Source organism: Clinocottus analis, unplaced genomic scaffold (assembly GCF_023055335.1).
Source record: "Clinocottus analis isolate CAN_PGR_092001 unplaced genomic scaffold, fCliAna1.0.p SCAF_12, whole genome shotgun sequence".
NCBI lineage: Eukaryota > Metazoa > Chordata > Actinopteri > Perciformes > Cottidae > Clinocottus > Clinocottus analis.
Genome location: NW_027175843.1, coordinates 1,702,908 through 1,717,290, shown reverse-complemented (window position 1 = coordinate 1,717,290; position 14,383 = coordinate 1,702,908). Strand labels below are relative to the sequence as shown.

General features: G+C 48.7%; 1 protein-coding gene across 4 annotated transcripts in view; it reads left to right on the top strand.

Moving 5' to 3' along the window:
* hdac4 (histone deacetylase 4) overlaps positions 1-14,383 on the top strand; it is an 89,821-nt gene that overhangs the window by 49,662 nt on the left and 25,776 nt on the right. For all 4 annotated transcript variants that reach the window (XM_068572292.1, XM_068572291.1, XM_068572290.1 and 1 more), the window contains 9 exons: positions 4,130-4,258; positions 4,500-4,606; positions 4,873-4,992; positions 5,226-5,430; positions 6,171-6,382; positions 10,194-10,430; positions 11,603-11,789; positions 12,259-12,392; positions 13,100-13,202. In XM_068572292.1, coding sequence (XP_068428393.1) covers positions 4,130-4,258; positions 4,500-4,606; positions 4,873-4,992; positions 5,226-5,430; positions 6,171-6,382; positions 10,194-10,430; positions 11,603-11,789; positions 12,259-12,392; positions 13,100-13,202 — 1,434 coding nt within the window. The remainder of the gene's footprint in view (positions 1-4,129; positions 4,259-4,499; positions 4,607-4,872; positions 4,993-5,225; positions 5,431-6,170; positions 6,383-10,193; positions 10,431-11,602; positions 11,790-12,258; positions 12,393-13,099; positions 13,203-14,383) is intronic.

Sequence of the window (14,383 nt, the reverse complement as noted above, 5' to 3'; positions counted from 1 at the left end):
CTGTGAGCTGGAGGCGGGGGAGGATATGTCCTGGCGCACGACCTCAAGACGGCAAGTTTCAACTTTCAGGGACGGTCCGATGTAACTCTGGAGTTTTCGGGGGTTGAAGAATACTCCCAACTCACAGTTTCGCCGTTCATACTGACATAAAGTACAACAGGTACGACAGCACCAACACATCCCCCTCCCCCTCCCGTGCATGTGTCAAGAAACATTTCGTGAGAGGATTTGAAGGCATTGTCCTTTGTGGTGCGGACAACCCGAGAGGGAAATACTGACATGTGCCCACTCGGGCTACCGCACAGCTGTTTGAGGAACTGTTGTGTCAGCAGTGAGCAGCCACGCTGTAGATCAGATTAGCGGCACAGAGACGAGCTGTGTTCAGGAAGGAAGCCAGTGACAGTGGTCACCCCCAGTTGTGCGCCCCGCTGACGACCGGCGCTGTCACCCGTGACGTTTTCTGGGCCTTGCGGCGATAACCAACGCATGCGGGTAAATGTTAAATGTACGTTATGAAGGCGGGGTCGGACGTGCAGCTCCAACAGGGGTTCATTGTCCCGAGTCTGAGAGGCTCTGTGATAACGGAGAGCACAGAGGGACACTTTGAATGCAGTGGCAGGAAGTCTGCAAGGCCTTCATGACAGATGCAGACTTGTCATGCTGACCCCCTTTTGTCTCTCGCCCTTTCACACACTATCTCTCTCACACACACACACACACATATTCCCATACCACACTGTGCACTGCACATTTAAACCCTGCAGCAAGTCCAAGCATACAGATTGCACTTTCATCCGAGATAACTTCATCCTCCTCCTCCACCCCTCAACCTTCGCCAGCGGGAAAATGCATGAATGTATGTACCGTAAAAGTCGGGTTACCGCTGTACTAAGCTAGCGCTGCTGCTAGCTCTTTGCTAGCTCCCTGCTGCTACTGCTACTGCCCGTGTCCCCGCTGTCTGAGTCGAGCCAGCGCTGGTCACGTTACCTTCAGTGGTTGTCGACGAGCTAGCAGGAAGCTAGCGGAGAGCTAGCGGGAGACTAGCAGCAGCACTAGCGGAGAACTTGCAGAAGCGCTAGCTGGCTACAGCGGGGATCTAGCGGGACACCCACCGAAAGTAGTACATTCTTGTAACCTGACTTTTACGGTATGTATGTATTTACATGTTATTTGTAGATGAATGTATTTTGTAAAGAGATTCACAAGCAGACCTGTCTATCTATTTGTCTGTTTACCTCACGGTCCTCAAACCTATTGACCTAATGTGTGTCATAAATAGATATTTCTGGGAAGCAACACTGATGAGTTTCAGCAAACTACTCTATTGATTTCCATAAATCTCCCTCCCGTCTCTGCCCTTCCTTGAAGGAGCAGCACGGCTTCCCCCAGCGAAGCCCGGGACTCCCGTCCGTAAAAACACATGAGCAACTGATCAATATGTTTTGTATCAGGGAACCAGCGGTTTCCTCCTGCACTGAAATACTGAGCACCACTTATAGAGACGTTTAATCTGGTAGAGATAGGGACTTTACTTTAGAGCGTTAATGGCTATCTGGAAGTGTGCGGGGGCATCAGAGAGGAACATTTGAAAGCTGTAGTTTGTAGGAGATAACACACAGAGGCAACGCGCGCTTAGAGAAATCCCAATGCAGCAATTTATCTTCTGGACCGAGATATTCGAGGCCACGTGTCATATAATTTTGAGCATACACATATAAAGTGAGTATGCAATTCTACCTTGGATTTAAGAAGTCTTGTGCGTCATTACACTTCCTTGCCTCAAAAGCCAATTTGGCCACCCGCGGCTAGTGTGGAAATGACTTTTTTGAAGTGGCCCAGGTCATTTTCTACCTCAGCAGCAATAAGTGTCCCCTAAGACGAAGACACGCCGTTGCCTGACAAGAGAGGATGTGAAGTTACAATAGTCAGGAAGTGGCAGGATGGCTGAATAACCGAATAAGGAAAATGCTGTTTTGGCAGTTTAGGAATGAGTTTTCTGGACCGTCAACAGTGGAAAACAGGACGGTGAAGTAGCGCTCTAACGAGGCAGCGCGCTCATCTATGCCAACGGCTGCTTCTGATGTGTAGTCGAGGAAAAAAATAAGGGAGAGTGGCTCAACACCGAAGGAGAGAGGGAGCGATGCCGGTGGGGAAGAGAGAAGTGGGGGATTCAGAGGGAGGGGTGGAGAGCAAGAGGAGGGGATGGATGGAAGAAAGGGCTTCAGTAAAGTGCCGGCATCAGCAGTAAAAGCAGTCTGGGCGCTCTGCAGCGAGTGTGTTCGCACGTGTGCACACTGGTCTGCTTTTGCCCAGTCGGCATTAACACCCTTCAAAGTCACTGCGTCCTGAGGTGAACGCCCCGTGGCGACCGGTGCCCGGCAAACACACACACACACACACACCAAACACACACCCCGACTTCACCCTCCTTCTCTTTCTCCTTCACTGTCCCCCTAACCTCCCTCTAACCTTCCATTCATCCTTCTCTCTCTCTCTCTCTCTCTCTCCACTCTGTCTTTTATCTGTTGATTTCTTAATGACTCAGGACGCACAAACACAACCTTGACCCCCCCCCCCCCACACACACACACACACACACACATCCCCTCCTCTACTGCATCATGTTACTTTACTTTGCCTTGTCCTTTCTCCCCTGGCACCAGAAAGACCTCAGTTTCTGTCATCGTTGCAGGCCGTTTGCTGTCGCACACGTGTACTATTTTTTTTTTAAAAACATGGCCGAGTTTATTATTTAGCATAGCAAGAGATGATTGTGGCGATGTCAAACTGTCAGACGAGTACAATCCCCTGTGCGATACACACAAATTGAACCTGCATGCACCGCGCTCCTTCTCACAGCCTTTCCTTCTGCTGCTGTCAGTTCAGCTAATGCAAAGCGTTTTATCCCGACCCACTCCATCGCTCTTAACAAAGACTTTGGACGAGTGCCCTCCACTTAGAAGAAGCTCTTTTTTAAATAATTGAGTTTCATAAGTTCAGGCGCGGGTTCCCCTTAAAATTGAAAGTGCATTTGAAAAAGTGCTTAGATGTTATAAATGCACGATTGGTCATCTTATCCCCGCCGACCCGGCGGTATATTGAGTGCTTGTACCTCTTTGAAGTACATTAAAACTCTGCGTAGCTTCGTCTTCACTGATTCAAGGCTACAGGAAGCGAGGGGCCGAAGGGTTTGCAGTGACCCTGAATACGTCTTCGGACAATAAACCGCTACACTACACAAAGAGCAATCAATCGCTTCCACTTGGCTGTGCCGAAAAGTCCCAGCTCCTCCTCTGAGGCTAATGAACTTAGCGAGGTCTGTTTGATAGGAGGTTGCGGAACGAGCAGAAAGGTCAACCGTTGGTCAACCTGCCCAGCATCGACTAATTGAACGGAAGGAAGCCAGCGGAGGAGGGAATAAAGCCGCCCGTGTCTGGCGCAGTCTGGCAGAGATTGTCCAGAAGAGGTCAGGTCCTGACAAGATTCCCACAATAAACCGAAAGCTCGCCTCGTCTCCGTCCTGCACTCAACAGTACGTTTCTTTTTTAACGCAGCAAGTCCCACAACGAGGAGGCGAGAGCCCCGAGAGATAGCCAGCCAGCCGCATGTGACAGACATCGGCTGGGTTTTTTTGTAATTGAAAGTGTCTGGAAACGAGCTGGCGGAGCGCGGAGGCAGCGTCATTAAGCGCGGGGGTCAAAGGAAGCTGCCAGTTGGCTGCCTGCTGTCTTGTTGCAGCGCTTCCCACCGTCGCATGACGACCGCGAACCTCAACCCCCGGGATCTGTCGGGCCAACACATACGGCGTTGGCCCTATAGGGACCGGCTCATTAGCCCCCACCTCTGCATGCCCCTGAACAAGCCCCTGCTTGTGCGGCCCCCGGCAATCTACCACGAAAAGCTAATTCCCGGAGCGACATTTCACAGGGTGTCTGCAATGTTCCCTTTTGGGGTGCAATATTTTTAGACTGGGTGGCCCAGTTGGAAATCAAACACTTAACCTTGCCATTGCTTTAGCTTCGCCACATATTTAGGTAAATGGGATGGGGATAAGCAGAGCGAAAGTGCTCCACCTTTTTGAGTAAATCCCCCCCCGTCATGTCCCCGTTTCCTCTCGTTGTCCCGCCAGCCTCGGAGCCCAACCTGAAGCTCCGCTCGCGGCTAAAGCAGAAGGTGACGGAGCGCCGCAGCAGCCCTCTTCTCCGCAGGAAAGACGGCCCCATCACGACCGCCAAGAAGCGCTCCCTCGATGTGGCTGGTGAGCACTCCTGTTGGAACATCAATGAATGGGTTCAACCTGTTTTTTGATGTGCTTTTTTCCAGAAAAAGTTTCCGAAATAAAGTTAAACACTGTCATCGTTCATTTCTCACTGAGGATTTAGATGTAAAGATCCTTTATAATGTGAATACTCCCCAGAAGGACTACCACGAGACGTAGCATTTCATCTCCGACACCTCAGCATCTCTAAAAAAAATCTAACGTCTTTGTTGTGCTACAGAGTCGGCATGCAACAGCGCACCGGGCTCCGGTCCCAGCTCCCCCAACAACAGCTCCAGTAACATCCCCAGTGAGAACGGGGTCACCATCTCCAGCAGCCCAGGAGAGGTAACCGACATCACCGCGTGTGTGCGTGTGTGTGTGATGTGTGTGTGTGTGTGTGTGTGCAGGCAGACGGTTGACCAGACGACTCTGGGAGGAGGTTGGCATTGTCTGTCTTTTTTTTTTAATGGAGAGCTCGAGCTCTGAGTGTGTTTGTGTGCATGTGCGCGTGAAATAGAGGCGAAGTGATACAGACTGTGTGTAGTTTGTGACTGTACTCTGTGAGTATATACTGTAATGTTGTTTGTGTGTGTGCGTGTGTGTGTGTTCAGGCCTCCCTGCTTCAGAGGTTGGCTGCAAGGGAGGGTTCAGTCAGCCAGCTGTCTCTCTACACCTCCCCTTCGCTGCCCAACATCACCCTGGGACTGCCCGCCACAGGGCCGGCCAGCGCTGTGAGTACAGTCAATGCTCAGTATTATAAATCTTTAATGCATCACTCATTCCACCAAAGAATATTTAGTACGCAACACCGCTCTTATCCATCATTTTTCAGCGTGACGGTGCCTTACATGTGTGCCTTTCTTTCTCCATCTCACTCCCGTTATGTCTCATTTGACCCCGCTTTGTCTCCGTCCATCTGCCTCCCTCCTTCTCCATCCTTATGTCTCTCCCTCTCTCTGCGTAGATGGTGTCAGGACATCAAGATGGTGAGAGTCGTCTGGCGTTACAGCAGGGGATTCCTCTGACCCCTCCGTTCCTGCCCACGGCCCACCTGCCCTCCTACTTGGCGTCTTCGGCTCTGGACAGGGACGGGGCGGGAGGCGGCCCGGCTGGTCACAACCCTCTGCTCCAACACATGGCGCTGCTCGAGCAGAGCCACAACCCAATGGGTCAGTGTCCAGTGAATCTCATAGTTATGGTATATAACTTACGGTATGACTGTTTTATACAACATTTTAAATAGTTGCAACGCTTGTTTTCCTTTTTTTTAGGGGATGTTTTTGCGATGTAATGTCACATGGGCATTGTCTACCTTCTCTTAAAGTGGTGTTGTTTCTTTTTATATGACCTGGGACTCATTTTTGCAAACTCATTTGCATTTCCTTCAAAATTGCTGACGCATCACAGTCATGATGCATCAGACAACTCTCATGCCTCGCCGCCGGGGACGGCCGTGGCCTCGTGAACCCTCGTTATAACCTCAGAAATGCCTTCAGCAAATGTCTCCAAATTTGGCAGAAAACGTCCTCTCGGACTCACGGAGCGGTCAAGGCTCACTGTGACCTCAGGAAAGATAATATATTTGGCCATAACTCAACAATTAATATGCCGACTATGTCAAGTCCGTGTGGAAGCCTACGTGGATTGAAAGTTAAAGTGATTACATTTTGAAACTTAACTTGGAGGTGAACACAAAGACAAAAGTAACCAAACCGTCCGGTATAATCCTCTATGAGTTAAAAAGATAAATGTAGTGACAGTAGAGCTGGAAAATAACTCCATCACGTGGCGGTGCCCCGTCGTAAAGCCCCCCGTTGGGTCATTGACTTCCTCCTGTGCATCTGTGGTGCATAAACTATATTAACGATGGTCAAAGCTTGTCAGTGACGTCCTCCTGTGTTCACCGCAGTCGGCCTGTCCGGCCTCCAGCTGCCGTCGCCCGCCGTCTCCAAACTCGCTCGCGGCCACCGGCCCCTGGGGAGGACCCAGTCGGCCCCGCTGCCCCAGCAGCAGTGCGGCCAGGCCCAGGCGCTGCAGCAGCTGGTGGTGCAGCAGCAGCACCAGCAGTTCCTGGAGAAACACAAACAACAGTTCCAACAGCAGCAGCACATCATCAACAAGGTAGCTCAGTGTGTGTGTGTGGGTGTGTGTGGGTGTGTGTGGGTGTGTACGGGTTGGTCGCCATCCGTGCATGTGTGCATGTGCGCATGTGTCCAAAATGGTATCTGAGGCAACATTTGAACAGCTGTGGTGGAACAGCGGTGTGTGTGTGTCTGTCTCTGTGCGTGTGTGTGTGTGTGTGTCAATTTGTGTATGACTTTGATTTGTTTAATGTCTGTGAATCCTGTCTCTGCTCCGAGAGCGGGATGAATCAGCCTGCAATCAGCAAGTCTTCTAGCAAGTCTTTCTTGTCCGTGTTCATGTATCCCTGCTTCTTCCTGTCACCCTGGCAACTGTGCTCGAGAGGAAGCCGCCTCCAAATATGGTCAACGAGGAAGTGGAGCTCAGTGCATCGTTGTGTGTGTGTGTGTGTGTGTGCGTGTGTGTGTGTGTGCACAAGGTAATTTGCAGCACTGTATGGTCATTGCAGAGAGGGAGAGGGTTGTTTGTGTGTTTTTGTGTGTGCAGATATTCCCGTAGGATTAAGTCCCATTATCTCGTGTCATCGGGGTTGTTAGGGACTCTGGTTTAAAACGCCCGTCTGTTGTGACTCCTGCTAATTAAGTCCAGCTTATGTGTAAATCCAGGTTATTTACACGTCACATTAATTTGTGTTGACGCTCTTTTCCAGGCGACTTCAAAAAAAAAAAAAAAAGAGGATTTCGCCTAATTGCTATTCAAAATAGAGAATAATAAATCATAAAGGGGTCGTTAATTATTATGGGCATGTTCCGGCCTCGTGCTTTAAATTCATCGTGCATGTGTGAAACGGGATTCCTTCCCTAATTCCCTGAGTGTACAAAATCACAGGCCACTCACTGCAGACCCGTGTTATTTAAGACGTTTTGAATAATGAGCTCTCCGTCGGTGCACAGCAGAAATCTGCAGGAACTAATGAAACTCTGTGTTTAAGTGTGTCCATATAGTTGAATTCGACATTATTAAAGAAAAGCTGGCCGGCACGTTGGGAAGCTTGTTAGCCTCACAGGAATCAGGCCCCCGGTTTGGAGCTGACAGCCAGGTGAGGCCTCTCTGTGTAGAGTTTGCACTATTGCAACGATTTAAAGTATGGAGATCACACTCTGAACGTCACCCAAGGAACTTATTTAAGTGAAGGCAACAAACAAAAAGCGTGCATCAAGAAAAGGCCTTGACATGTGATACTCTACCGTTCCACTCAGCGTTAATCCAAACCTTTTTAGTCCTTTGTGAAATGTAGAAATTGGGGATTAAGTGAGATTAACTTGTCTCAGTGAGTTGTCATACAGGACTGGCATCATAACCACCTCGAATGAGATCGAATAGCTGGACGGTAGCATCTACAGATACTGAAGATCTGCCAAATACTGGTCCCTTTAATCCCAACTGTAGCAAAAAAAACAAACAGGCAGCATCCTTGAATTGTCTGAAATGGCAATTTGAGAAAATGACTCTACTTCCCTCTGGAGTTATTCCCTCTGTAAACATTGTAAACAGTTTACGTCTCAGTCTCTAGTGTCAGGTCTTCTTCACTCCAGCCTTATGTTCATTTAGTAAATTATGATCCCATATTGAACAAAATGGACGATGAAGATTTAGGGCATGGCTACCATGTGATTGACAGCTCGTTAACGCGGCATTGTCCGGGTCTGGGCGTTGTCTTTGTTGAACCCTTTGACTGCGTCTTCAGTATATCAACGTCAATTGTAAGCTTGTTGGGGCCATTGGCCTAAATTCCACTCAAAAAAAACAAGATGGTTGACAGCCAAAATGTCAATCTGGTCCACAAACTCATGTGTGACATCACAGCGACTGCTTACACTTCTTAAATACAGTACATCTAAAAGTCCAGCTCTGATATCTGGCTGCTCTGTTTGATTTTATTTAAATATTGTATAAATGCATTGTTTTTCCACATACTGAAAATGCTACAGTTCCAAAGCCCATCGAGTCCCATTCATACCAAATGTAATGTAAATAAATAACATCCCCAGCTAGTCATTGGCTCTGTTTAGTCTCTGTAATGCCTCTCTAATACCACGGCACAATGGAAAATGCACTCCCAAGATAAACGCCTGTTTGCTGCATAAAAAAGTCAGGAATTAAAGAAGAATACACTTTCCATTCAACGCGAGGAAGTGCAGTGCAGCATGTGTCTCCGCTGAGTGATTTTATTACCTTTGTGTTAAATTCTACAGATAAGGAGCATCGTGCGGCTGCCGTTCAATGTGATACCCACCATATGCACGGGTTCAGTATCACAAACTCTCCTTACTAAATGTCCCAGTGGTGTGCTATAGTGTCGTTTTATTGACCTCACCATTGGACGTCCACCACAAAAAGGATTCCTCTTCCTGCTCCCTGCAACGTTCGCTTCAACCGTCTCATAGCGATGACGGGGTGTAAAAGTGCATGAGGAAGGCCGACAGACGAGAGACAACTAGTATCAAGTGTTTGTGCATACAGCCTCGCTCTCTCTCTCTCTAACTCTGTGTGTGTGTGTGTGTGTGTGTGTGTTCTCGAACTGATTCAACAGGCTTATGTAGTGCCTGTCCCCCCTCATGGTTCATATCCCAGCAACTATTCCCTCTGTTTAAAAAGAGGGCTGGGGAGAGAGAGAGCGAGAGGAAGAGTGAGGATCGGAGGAGCGGGAGTGAATGAGTGTTTTGAGTTTGTTTGGAGAAGAGGGACCGGGATGAGGCAAGAGCCGGCTCTCTGACGTCAATGGACTGTTCCCCGGGCAATATGCCAGCCGAGTGTGTGTGTGTCTGTGTGTGTGTGTGTCTCTCTGTCTGTGTGTGTGTGTTCGCTCCACGCAGTGGTCCACTCCAATCATGACCTACGCATCAAGGTTGAGGTCTTTGACGACAGGGACGGGGACAGCTGCCACAACAAGATTCCTCCAGCGGCCCCGTCCACAGCTCCTCCCTCTCTTTCTCTCCGTGTCCTCTTCTGTGTTTTCTCAGTTTGCTACCTGTGTGCGTTTATTTCTGAGAGACATCGAGATCTCCAAGTAGATTAATAATAAGAGGTTAGATGTCTGTGTTGTCTCCGTGTGCACAAAAAGTACAAGTTCCTGGCTAAAGTTAGCGTTAGCTTGGCTAACCTTAAGGTCTTGTACGTTTGTTGTTTTGTACTGGAGGCGAGCCGCGAGCTATTTTTGGAATGAAAAACACCCGTCCTTGTTGAAGTGTTGCGGTTGTGAGGCACAGCGATGTCCCCGCTGTTCTCTCTGGTCTTTGTCCCGATGACGTCTCTTTTAAATCATTATGTCCAAACGAAGATTCATTTAATTGAGTTAATTCATTTCAAATATGCAGATCCCTGTCGAAGCTTTAAAAGCAGATTCTTCGTCTCGTTAATCCAAGTTTCGTAATTATTTATGAGTTTAATCGATGTGAAGATGCTCGTCCTGAAACTTTGGGTCAGTTAAGTTTCAGCTGCTTTGTATTCCTCTCCAAAAAGTGCCGTCGTTTGCTCGTTAGCGAGACAAACAGTCTGTTGGTTACTCGTGACGGCGCAACAGAAAAGCTGTAATTTCTCCTCCTTTTGAGAAAGTAATATAATATTATAATAGATATTATAGCGGGTCCAATCTTCCTGTTCAGCTCCATGGCAGTTTCCTTGCTGAAATATATCTTGAGAGAATGACAGCAGCAGCATCGTAGAACTCACCGGGGTTGAGTCTGCCCCTTAATTAACCCGTGATTTAATATTTAATCACAACCCAGCGTTGGGCTCTTGTGAAACCTCTCACCTGGACGCTCTCTCTCTCTCTCTTCGCCCTCTTTAGATCATGTCCAAGCCCGGGGATCCGGCCTCGGCCGCGGGCTCCGGCGCCTCGGGGCCGGCCAGGCAGCACCAGAGTCACCCGGAGGAGACGGAGGAGGAACTGAGGGAGCACCAGGGCCTCTCCCTGTCGAGCTCGGCGCAGTCGGCGCAGGAGGCGGGGCCTCTGCGTGGGCTGGTCATCAAGCAGGAGCCCCCGGACCCCCAGGAGCTCGTCGAGCAGGACTTCCTGTTCCGGCAGGTGAGGACGGGCGGGGAGAGAGAAGCAGGGAGCGGCGGGAAGAGGATGAAGCGAGGGATGACGAGGATGAGACAAAGAGTGAATGAGGGAAATTATTTAGTTAGATGACAGTAAAAATGCAGATTACACAAATGTAATCTGCATTTCAGAGTCAAAACAGAAAGAGGGAAGATTTTAATATTGGCGTTCAAATCCCTTCCAGAAAACATTATCTCATCATGTGTATGCATTTCCATAATAATGACCTATTTGGCCACTGGTTGCCTAAATGTTGTGATTATTTTTTCTTTGTTCTTTTTTAAGGAAAATGCTCTTACAGCAGTGACAGATGGAGCGAGTGACTAACTGAAACGTTACACATTCAATAATCTGCAGGTTGTGCACACACATGCTTCTGCAGATTAGTGTGTTTTAATGTTTTAATTTTAATGCATAGCTTAGGGCTTGCGAGCCTCCTCCACGCTGCTCCCTCGCACGACTCCACACGGACAATCACATCCACATGCTTTCACCATTCATGCATAATGTTCTCCACACGGAAACCACTCTGTTTTGCACTCCTTTTTGCACGGAGATCTATTCTATATCTCTGTATTGCACACACACACATACACAAATAGACATACCCACGCAGACATACCCAGTCAGGACACCGCGTCCTCATCGGTCTACAGCCCATCCCTGCCGTCTTTTCAGCCAAATCCAATCAGCCACTCCCCGCACTGTCGCCATGGCGCACCAATGTAAGCAGACACGCCCGTCCGAATTAAACAACGGGATCGCTCAGTGTCAGACATGCAACTCAAACATGAAGTTTCCATGTACTTACACGCGACACTTTTCAAAGGAAATCATCAACAAGTGTGTGCCTCTCGCTTTGCTGTGTTATGATGACGGCTCATCATTTGTCTTTTTCAGCCGATTGCTCACATGAACAGTCGTGTTAGACCTCTAAGTCAACAGCCTGTCGCACCATATGTGTGTGGTTGTCATGCAGAAGAAAAAAACCCTGTATGCCGCTGTGTGTAACACAAGTTCAACTCTTATGCCTGCAGCGTGTATTGTCTAGCGCTGCAGCTTGGTATTTGCAAGAATCTAGTGCCACCTTCTGGAAGGAGGAAGACATTGCAGTCCCGCAGTCAAACAGTACATGTCACTCTGTGTGTGAGCAGCAGGCTCTGCTGTTGGAGCAGCAGCGGATCCACCAGCTGAGGAACTACCAAGCCTCCATGGAAGCAGCCGGCTTGTCGGTCAGCTTCGCCGGACACCGTCCCCTCTCCAGGGCTCAGTCGTCCCCGGCCTCCGCCTCCTTCCCCATGGTCGTCCAGGAGCCGCCGGCCAAGCCCCGATTCACAACAGGTGGGTAAAAAGAAAATACTAATGATATGGGTTTAATGCACACACACACACACACACACACTGGAGCATGCATTACACTTTCCGTCGCTCTCACACAGCGGCAAACAGCAATCTAGCTGCACACTCTAATCCTGCTGATTGCAGGTTAGAGGGAAAACCACACAGCGCGATGAGCCGACGCGCAGCGGCTGTTTTGTACGCTCAAGGCTGTTGCTAGGTGTCCTGAGCCGTGTGACGACACACGCCACAACAAGTGTCATCGCTCCACAGAGTCACCTCACCTCATCTGGGCCGTGACCTTTCTGTTTGTGGTGAAAACAGGTGCCGTGTGTCATCACATCACGGGGACCTCAGCCGTGTGATTATGGGGATCTTGTTGTTTGCGACGACTGTTCCCGCCCTCGTTGTCAGAGATACACAAATAAATATATATATGTGTGTGTGTGTGTGTGTGTGTGTTCTTCTCCAGGTCTGGTGTATGACTCTTTGATGCAGAAGCACCAGTGCATGTGCGGAAACACCACCAGCCATCCAGAGCACGCTGGACGCATCCAGAGCATCTGGTCCCGGCTGCAGGAGACGGGCCTCAGGGCTCACTGCGAGGTACGGCCCTCTATAGGTGTGACCTCAAAAGAGCATGGTCTGGACCTGCGAGTCCTGCGATAACATGTTGTGATTTGGTGCTTTCCAGATAAAACTGACGTTATAAAACTTAGAGTTGCATGGATTCAATATTTCTAAGACTATAGAACTATTCTGTCAAAGTGTATAACAAAAAGAAGTTGTCCTCTGAATTACTAAGTACTTATTTCGGGGTTAACGCTTAAGGTAGCTGTCGTGGTTTTTATACATTTGAAAAAACATGTTTTCTTTTTCTTTTATATATATATATATAAGATCTTTTTGACTTGGTCATTTTAAAAGTAGCTCATGAGCCAAAAAAGTGTGAGCGTCCTGGTGTGAAACGTCCCAGTATTCATCTCTGAGGTGCAGGTTGCATTAACTACCACAAGGGGGCAGTGTTTAGCTATTTTCTCTTGACAGCTGGCTTTACCAATGAAATCTAAACATTTTGGAGCTTTTGGCTTTTAAAATGAACCACTTTCCCCTCCTGAACTGCATTCACCGTACACATGCAGACCTCCTTACACGCCGTGCCTCTTCACGTGGGGAACATGAATGTCTAACTTTCTCCTCGCCATCTTCTTTGGAGACTATGGGAGTTTGGATGGTGAGCGCGTCGTTTCAAACCAAATCCTGAATTTGTCTCGTCTCTTTGCATCTCCTCCTCCATCCTTCTCTGTTACCAGTGCATCCGCGGCAGGAAGGCCTCGCTGGAGGAGTTGCAGACGGTCCACTCCGAAGCCCACGTCCTCCTCTATGGAACCAACCCGCTGCGGCAGAAACTGGACTGTAAGACACACAGCGGCGCGTTTGATACACACACTCAAACGCATGCACACACACTCTGTGTACATTTGGACTGATCTCGCGGCAACAGTGTAGATTTCAATGCAGTCCGACTGCCAGCCATGCCGGCGCTTTAACACTGACATGAAGATAAATAGCACTGTAAGTGTTTTCACAGTGCTTTACACACACACGGGCAACAAGACTAAGTCCTTCTCTTAAATGCCGCGGATCGGCTGTGAAAGGAATCTGCTCGAATGCTTAAACGCTGTCATAACAAAAGGTCCGATCCAATAAAGTCCTGGAGGTGTTACGATAAGGTGAGGAACTGCTCAAGCTTGTTAACTGGAAGTCGCAGAGGCTGCTTTGTCACTTATGTCTGGCCTTTGTGGCTTCAAGTGCAGGTGTAGCCCGTGTGTGTGTGTGTGTGTGTGTGTGTGTAAAGCTAAGGGGCAAACCCCAGTGGTCATCTTAGCTTTCTTTCCAGTGGAGACATAAATTCCCCCTCATTATTACTGCTTACACAGGAGAATTACCAGATAATCCCGTGTGAGGTTCAGCTCACAGGTGGGTTTGCACACACACACAAAAAATGAAAATGGAGGAGGAAGTGGAAATTCGTAAAGACACTAAATTAAATATCTGGGCCGAGGTTTGTTCCTTGTTGTCGAGACAGTGTCGAGCGCGTGGATTTTTAACACATTAGCGGCCGGCTGACTGAGACTCGGACACCGCATGAGGAGCCACGCCGCTCTGACCTCTGACCTCCAGAGGCGAAACCCTACACTCGTCCAGTTGTTCACACGGGATTGAGATCAGTTTGATGGTTCCACATGTCACATGAGAAGCCTATCAACAGGGTAATTAGCCAGTAGATTAAACATAAATGCAATTAAAAGTTGTATTTGGAGAATTACAAAAAACACATTTTGGCACTTTTTTTTGGTGTATTTTCTGACATAACAGAAATTCAAAAAGTTCCCTCAGAGGCAGAACTGATCTCTTTTTGGGCTAAAGTCTTGATTCCCGCTGGAAACATGGAGAAGGGGTAATAATCAGGGCAATGAGATACCCCCCCCCCCTCCTCCATTCACCTTGCCCAATTAAAGCGCGCCCTTGTATACTCTCGCTGTTCGATTAGGTCAAAGGGTCAAATGCTCGGGGTCAAGCGCCCGTGAGTCCAG